General features: G+C 48.0%; 1 protein-coding gene across 1 annotated transcript in view; it reads right to left on the bottom strand.

The window, feature by feature from the left end:
* Positions 1-289: 289 nt before the first annotated feature.
* The window catches only part of ORMDL1 (ORMDL sphingolipid biosynthesis regulator 1), a 17,006-nt gene continuing 8,864 nt past the window's right edge, over positions 290-8,431 (bottom strand). The window contains exons 2-3 of the mRNA XM_015405580.1: positions 7,371-7,522; positions 290-2,172 (exon numbers count right to left, since the gene is read on the bottom strand). Of these exons, the coding sequence (XP_015261066.1) occupies positions 2,037-2,172; positions 7,371-7,522 (288 nt within the window). The 3' untranslated portion in view covers positions 290-2,036. The remainder of the gene's footprint in view (positions 2,173-7,370; positions 7,523-8,431) is intronic.

Below are 8,431 nucleotides of genomic sequence, written 5' to 3'. Positions count from 1 at the left end.
TTATTAGTAAGGACCTTAAATCTGCATTCCATTATTAAAGGTAAATAAAATACCTTGGCAGAGATATGGATTTCACAAGTGAGAGAAATCACAGAGAGTGACAGAGAAGCTGAAACTGCCCGAGTTACCTCTACGGGCAAAGGTTAAATACTGCTATTCTGCTGTGAAGCGAAGGTTTCATTCATTCCTTGTAAAAACAAATTAATCATAGGCTTATCAAGGCCATTTTAAAAAATCGAATAAACCACACACTAGATTTAGGGGAGAAAATGTCAGAGTGTGTGGGGGGGGAAGCCTTCTGTATGAACAACTTCCACAGTTTTCTGAAAGGGCTTTACTAAACATGCATTTATGTAGTCTTTCAAACAATGCAGCCAATAATTCTATTTGCAGAACCATCTGTTAGTGCATATAGCCAATTTTGGTACAGTGGACTTCACTTAACAAAGGACTATATTGACACAATTTCCCAGTCTCAAAGTCATTCATTTTATTAATACAAAAACACTGACATTGTTCAAAAAGACATTCTCTCCCCCACCCCGAGCTAGGATAACAAACAAAAGCATTGTTTCTCGAAAGGGGCCAATTATTACTTTGAGTACACACATCAATACCGGTTTGAATTCCAAATTGACCGTGGGCAGAGAATCTCAGGTTTCCTTGTTCCAGTTCGAAGCATGTCAGATACACTTTTCTCCCAAGAGAAGAAAGCACGTGCCTCTTTCTGTGGTTGGGCAAAACAACTGGTTCCCACACAGCCTCCTTGTCACACCAACTTTTCTCACACTCACTACAATTGCAGTACCTAGCTCTCAAACCAGGACTCTTCGTAGGGCAAAGCAATTTCCAGCTTTTTCAAAACCAAATCTCCCACCAACCCAGCTCATCTCTTAAGAAGGGAGTTAAGGGAATGCATAAAAGTTCACCACTCCAGATATAATGCAAGAGACGGTGGGGGGAGATAAGAGATTGTCAACATAATAAGCAAAGTTACACCTTTCTGAGCCCATTGGCTTCCATGGATTTAGGAGGGTGTAAATCTATTTTGGACTGCGCCATAAACTTATTAGATTTATTATTCTTAGGATGCGACTACACAGGGCAACCTGCTTGGTACTAGAGCCTCCTATCACTCAAAAATTCTAAGCACAGCAATGGAACACATTTCCCAAAAAAACGACGTTTCTAACTCACAGAAATACTAGGTATTTTGTCAGCCAACTAAGTAGAGAAAGGCAGTCAGGTTAGCCAGCAGTTGTCCCCGGTTTCTGAAGCTGAAACCTCACTTTCTCCCAAACGGGCTTTACAAAGCCCAGCTCTAGGACAGAAAGAAACCCCCTTTTGCTTTGAAAACATAAAAGTTATCATTTGTAGGTACTCTCAATGTTTTCAGACTAATCGGCTAGGTCTGCAAAATGAGCCAGAAATATATCGGTTTTTCTATGGAAGAAAGGCCCGGAAGCTGATGCCCCAGTCTCCTGAGGTTTGACACCTCAAGATGGGGAAACTGGGGTTACAAGGTCATGAGAATAAATAAGGCATTTCGAGCCATTATATCACTGAGTCACACAAAACACACACCCAAGAAACAATAACTGGCTACTGTACAACATTTAGATCATACCAGTCTCTTAAACAGAGAACTGGGGTGTTTCCCGTTATCACAAATGCAGACGGCAGTGCCATGGGGGACTACCGTTTGTCTCCGTCACATTATTCATGCCCCTTTCTGCAAATCGCTTAAGGTAGCTGGGTATATATATATATATATATCTGGTCAATGCCACCAGCACAGTGGAGCTGGGCCCGCCCAGCTCCTCACAGAAAGCCCACACTCCAAAGTGGGCTTGTCTCCAGAAGGCCCGTTTCTCTCCCACGCAGCTCTCAAAGGATAGCATTGACACCTTCGGAGAAGGAAGTCCCCTTGCAGGTTACTAGACGAGTGGACGCCGTGAATGGGTGTCTTCTTCCAAGGCAAACAGTGGCCGTGCCAAGCCTGGGTCAGATTCACTTCCGTGTGAGATCTTCCTCCCTTAATATTTGTTGATGCCAAAGAGCCTGACGCCGTGCAACTGCGGCAGCTTGGGGATAAGCACGCTCAAGAGCGAAGCCGTGTTCAGGATGAAGTGCGTCGAGTCATATTTGGTGTAGAAGCTTGCCAGGAAATACCTGCGGGAACAGAAAGGCAGAATGAATACAGAAAGCTAGGATGGGAGTTCAGGTCAAGGGATCACCAAGTAAGCCATTAACAGAGGAATGGTTCAGGAGGAGCCGCTGTGGCTCGGTAGTAGAGCATCTGCTTGGCATGCAGAAGGTCCCAGGTTCAATCCCCGGCGTCTCCAGTTAAAAGGACCGGGTACCAGGTGATGCAAAAGACCTCTGCCTGAGACCCCGGAAAGCTGCTGCCAGTCTGAGTAGATAATACTGACTCTGATGGACCCAGGGTCTGATTCAGTAGTAGAGCAACTTCTTGGCATGCAGGAGGTCCCAGGTTCAATCCCCTCCATCTCCAGTTAAAAAGACTGGGCACCAGGTGATGTGAAAAACCTCTGCCTGAGTCCCTGAAGAGCCGCTGCCAGTCTGAGTAGGCAATACTGACCTTGATGGACCCAAGGTCTGATTCAGTATAAGGCAGCTTCATGAGAAATCCATCCCCAAGGGACGTCAACTTTACAAAACATTCCTCCTTATAAAAATCACAGCAACTTTCCAAGAAAGTGGACTTTTTGTTCAGTGCACAGCTGCTCTTTTGTTGAATACGACTCAACATCTATTAGCAGCAGCGGCATTCTTGTCTCTGAGTGAACACCCTCGCGGTTGACGCTGTTTCATACTAAATCAGACCACTGGTGCCTAAAGGTCAATCTTGTCGACTGTTCCTGGCAGACGTTCTCCAGGGCCTCGGGCACAGGTCTTTCACACCGCCTCCTACCCGAACCTTTTAGCTGGAGATGCCGGGGATTGAACCTGGGACCTTCTGCACGCCAAGCAGAGGCTCTTCCGCTGAGCCACAGCCCCTCCCTTCACCTGAGCTCTTCCCGCCAACCTAGTGAGCCCAAGTTTTCCAACAACAATTGACAGCCTAACTACACAATATGCTGATTCCAGAGCCTGTCAAGCAAATGTGGTAGAAATTTCTGGTTCAACACTGGGGGCCAGGCTACACCGGGGGGGGGGGTGAGGGGTGGTCCACAGGTCAGAACCACAGGGAGAGGAGGGTTATGCACCCCCCAGCGCTGTTTTCCCCAACTGGAAAAGGCCCCAATTAATTGCTATTTGCCTGAATGAGGAAACTTACACACATGCCATTGGTACACACACGTTTCCCCGACTGGGCAGTCGGATGCCGCTGTCACAAATAGATGCTGAGTTGTATTCACCAAAAGAGTAGCTGCGTGCTGAACTTGTTAGCCAAATTGCCTTAATTTATTTTAAAAATGTGGGGAATTATGAGTATTAAATGGCAACAGGCATTAAATATAGGATCAGAACCGGTGTATATACGGGAGTCTGATTTCCCAGTCCCAGAAACAGACGCAGAGGCTAGATTACTAAAGCACTGATTTCTTTACTGAAGGATTCTTAAACATACGAACATAAAACCAGGGCTATTTTTGGGCAGGAACGCACAGGAATGGAGTTCCGGCTGGCTCCTGAGTTGGCCACGCCCAGCAGGAACTCGTTCGCATAATAGGCCACACCTAAGAGCAGAAACTCATTAGGATTGGCTACATGAGGGGTGTGTGGCCTAACATGCAAAGGAGTTCCCGTTACAAAAAAAGCCCAGGGTTTTGACAACAAAGTAAACAGAATAAGAAGCAAGAGATGGGTGTGGCAACATGGGGGTGTGGCCTAATAGGCTAATGAATTTCTGCCATTGGGTGTGGCCTATTATGCTAATGAGTTCCTGCTTGGCTTTTTCTACAAAAAAAAGCCCTGCATAAAACCAAGCGTTCACACACACAGTACAGAACTAAGAAAGGAGAGGTGGTTGACAGCTAATACAGGGGTCAGTTGTGGGGCGACACTACCCGTCCGGACGTGCTGAGGTCCATGAAGAAGGGATTATGACCTAAGCCCCGAGGTTTAGGGGTGAGCAGCCTCCCCCCCCCCAACATTTCAGGCTAGGAAAAGAGCACGAGGGGGAAGTTCAAGTTGCCTCTCCCTGCGCACCGTGGCCCCGATCCAAATCCACCTCCTCTAAGTGCCTGTAAATCTAAGGTGTTAATGGGAACGCCCAGCAAGTGCCTGTCAACACCCAGGGCAGAACTGAGGTAACTGCTCTCATGCAGTTACGTCCTGAGAGTTCAGAGTCCGGGGGGAAGAAAAGGAAGACGATGCTTTCTATAAGCACCGCAGACGAGAGATGATGAATGCAGTGCTTGGGAACTGTGAGGAAAAGCAGTGATCCCGATGATGTCTCCTCTCGAAAGCCTGCTACGGTGATTCAGGCTTCCTCGGGAGGTGGCGGGCTCTCCTTCTTTGGAGGTTTTCAAACGGAGGCTAGATGGCCATCGGACAGCAGTGCTGATTCTGTGGACTTGGGCAGATAATGAGAGGGAGGGCAGGGTTAGGGTTGCCTCAGTGCTTAGTTCTCGTGGCCCTTTCTCACACGCCCAGGGAAATGCCAATAGCCACTTTGGGGTCAGGAAGCCATTTTTCTCCAGGCAGGTTTGGTTGGGAGATCCTAGAAGGTTTTTCGACATCTTCTGGGCATGGGGGTGTTTTTGTGAATTTCCTGCACTGCGCAGGGGGTTGGACTTGATGACCCTGGAGGTCCCTTCCAACTCTATGGTTCTATTCCAGAAGAAAAGGAAGATGATGCCTTCTATAAGCACCGGAGCCAAGAGAAGATGAATGCGGTGCTTAGGAACTGTGAGGGAAAGCAGGGATCCTGATGACGTCTCCTGATTCAAGTGATTCAGAATGAGGAACAGGGGAAAGAAGAAGAGATTGGATTTATACCCCGCCCTTCACTACCCAAGGGAGTCTCAGAGCGGCTTACAAACTCCTTTCCCTCCCCCTCCCCACAACAGACACCCTGTGAGGTAAAAGAAGAAGAAGAAGAGATTGGATTTATACCCCACCCTTCACTACCCAAGGGAGTCTCCGAGCGGCTTACAAACTCCTCTCCCTTCCCCTCCCCACAACACACACCCTGTGAGGTAGGTGGGGGCTGAGAGAGCTCTGGCAGAAACTGCTCTTTTTTCAAGGACAGCTCTGGCAGAACTACGGCTTGCCCAAGGTCATCCAGCAGGTGCAAGTGGAGGAATGGGGAATCAAACCCGGTTCTCCCAGATGAGAGTCCGCGCACTTCACCGCGACACCACACTGGCTCCCTGGAGAACCTGACACAGACTCCTTTTGGTCTGCCCAATGCTGACACAGCACACATCTGCTGTCACCTTGCATGATGGCTCCTCTTGCCGCAAAACGCTTCCTCAAAAGCTACTGGGAATTTCAGGGTTTGTTTCCGGGCTTCAGAGGGTAAATACAACTCTGAGGGGCTTTGGAGGTTAACAAGCCCATTTCTCATTCCCCGCCCCCTTTGACAAACAGAGGAAGTAACCAATATTTCTAGGAGCATTATGATTTTCCCCTTTTGTGTTTCATTTCATTATTAAGAGCTACTGGTAACCAATGTTCCCTCTAAGCTGTGGAGTTTTGTGAGCAAAAATTCTACTTTGTGAGCTACTGGCATTAAAGTTGTGAGCGAGCAATTTGGCTACTGCATAAACTAGTTTGCTCTGGAGCCCTCCTTCCTGAGCTGAGACAAAAAGGTGTGAGCCAGAGACTAAAAAATGGTGAGCTCACACTAACTCAGCTTAGAGGGAACACTGCTGGTAACAAATGTCTGCGTTCCTCACCATATTTAAGGTGTCCTGTTCCACATTCTAGGGCAGGGGTCCCCAACCTTTTTTAAGCTTGCAGGCACCTTTGGAATTCTTAAAACTGGGAGGGGGGGCACAAAATGGCTGCCTCAGGAGGTGAAGCCGGCAACAAAATGGCCGCCGCAGCTTACCTTCAGTCACACAGTGAAGATTTATTTATTTATTTAATTAATTCAATTTATACCCCGCCCTCCCCGCAATGCGGGCTCAGGGCGGCTTACATGGAGGCAACATTCAGACTGGTGCTGTGGTGGCAGCTGCTGCCAGAGCAAGATTTTTAATAATCGGCACAGCCAATCAAATCTGCAGTGACCAATCAGAAGCCTTGCTGGGCAAAAGCCCCACCTACTTTCTAAAAGCATTTAGTGGGTGTCAAGAAAGGTGTTGGTGGGCGCTATATTGCTCTCAGGCACCATGTTGGGGACCACTGCTTTATCTGAACTAAAACACTGCCACCACTCCCCTGTGTCAAAGAACCGCTTCTGAGAAAACACCTAATGAATGGAGGCATTCTCCTAGATTCTTCACGTGTAAATAAAGTGTGGGCTGTTAGTTCAGCAACATTTAAAAAAAATCTTCATAGCCAATCAAATCTCCAGCGGCCAATCAGAAACCTTGCTGGGCAAATGCCCTACCTGGCCCCGCCCTTGGTGGGCGCCATGGTGCCCGTGGGCACAGTGTTGGAGACCCCTGTTATAGAGTGTTGTTTTGCTTGTTTCAAAGTCTGAATGTTGATACCCCGTGGGAAGCCAAGGCTGCATCTTTACTACTTGAGAGCCTTAGAAATTTGCTTTAACGAGCCTATGGGGAAATCTGACTCAGCTTTAGAGTCTGTTGGGCGATTCTGCACTAGTTCAACCCAGCAAATTGATGGCAGAGGAAATCTAACTTAATCTTCATTTATGCCACTGCTTAGGTTCAGAGCAAGAACAAGACTCTCCTTCTCAACTGCCGAGAAGCAAGAAAAGCAGAAGTTCCAGGATGCCATAAAACTAGCCAGCTACCTCTTTACTCTAAGTGCCCCTGTCATGATCTGAGCTGTGCCAGTAGGGCCTAGCAGGCCCAGGGAGCCTGTGTAGCACTGAGAGGAGGCCAGGCCTACAACTCCCAGAAGCCCCATAGAGGTTTTGGAGCCAAAATTAGCCAATCACAGAGAAAGGGGACTTATACTTTTCATTGTTCACTCTGCCTGGTCCTCACGCTCATTTTATCTAAAAGGGAGGTCTAAAGGCCTGGGAGGATGCTCTGGGCCTTCTCAGAGGAGCCTGGAACCAGAGTGGTGGCAGCGTCAGGCGACACCCCACTTGAGCCGTGACAGCCCCATCTCACAACTGGCAAAGCAATTACTGTAAAACGTAATCAGTATGTTCCATATAATGTCCTGCAGAACCCTGATTAGTTGCATCAAACGTTACAGTTCAAAAAACCCGCTTTTTTGGCAAGTAGTACCATGGCAGACTTTCAAATAAAACTTACAAAATTATTGGAGAGATCGTGAAGAATTTTCGTGAAGACGTAAACTGCACGCCGTAGTCTAGCTGTTCCCAGTGTGTCAGCAGCCGAGCTTTGCCTTGGTCTGGCGTTTCAAAAGGGGTTCCTTTTACCGCATGCAAGAAGACATACATGCCCTTGGAAAAAAGAACAATATATGTATTCAGTATTACACTGGGTCAGTTCCAGTTTTCGGGGTCCCGAGGAGAAACCTTGAGCCCCAGTAGCCCATCCGTGTGTCCTTTCCTGCCCACTCACTTCTGAACCCTCCTGCCCATGTGTCATGTATGTATGTGTGAGGCAAAGCACCCTGATTTCCCTCCAAGGGTCAATGTGAATATTAGCATGCCTGTTCTGGCTCGCGGATGTCCGTAATTGGGCCTCCCTTCTAACACTATCCTTATCTCCTGCACTCAAAAATGTGGTAATTGGCTAATCATGAGAACCCATGTTCAGTTGTTGATGGCTCCTGTATGGAGGGCTCTTATCCTCCCCCTGCCTTCTACTGACAGAAACCAAGCCTGGAGTGCTGGTTAAACTGTTGTGGTTGCCTAGCAGCAGCCACTGAAAGCATCTAATTATTAAAGCTACAGGTGCTCCTTTTTATTGTTTGTTTGTTTTTTTAACTACACTGTCACGATTGGAGTCACTCCCTGGCTCTGAATATCCCGTAGCCGTGGTGAGACTCGTACGGACTCAGAAACAGACACCTCAGAAATTGAACGTGCTGAGTGTTTGCGCCACACGTCAGCTACCGTTCCCAGCCAAATCGTCTCTCTCGCGCACGTTCTCTCTCTGGGTCGCCACGATTTGCCGGATTCCTCCCCGGTGTTTCTGTTTCTTTCTTTTTATTGCAGTGTTACATTCATCACCCTTCTCCATGTGCTCCCCATCAACCTAGTTCCCTAATCTGCTCCCCTCGTCCCACGTGTGTTCCCAATCTCAGTGTTCTACCCTTAGTGTTCCCGCCTCCGTTAACTCCTGGAGCTTCAGGTTGCGGGGAAGTATCTACCCGCCCGGCACCTCCCGCGGTAGCACCCATATTG

Source organism: Gekko japonicus, unplaced genomic scaffold, assembly GCF_001447785.1.
Source record: "Gekko japonicus isolate JY-2015 unplaced genomic scaffold, Gekko_japonicus_V1.1 scaffold2871, whole genome shotgun sequence".
Classification (NCBI taxonomy): domain Eukaryota; kingdom Metazoa; phylum Chordata; class Lepidosauria; order Squamata; family Gekkonidae; genus Gekko; species Gekko japonicus.
Note: the sequence above shows the minus strand (reverse complement) of the source record. Positions and strands in the feature narration are given on the sequence as shown.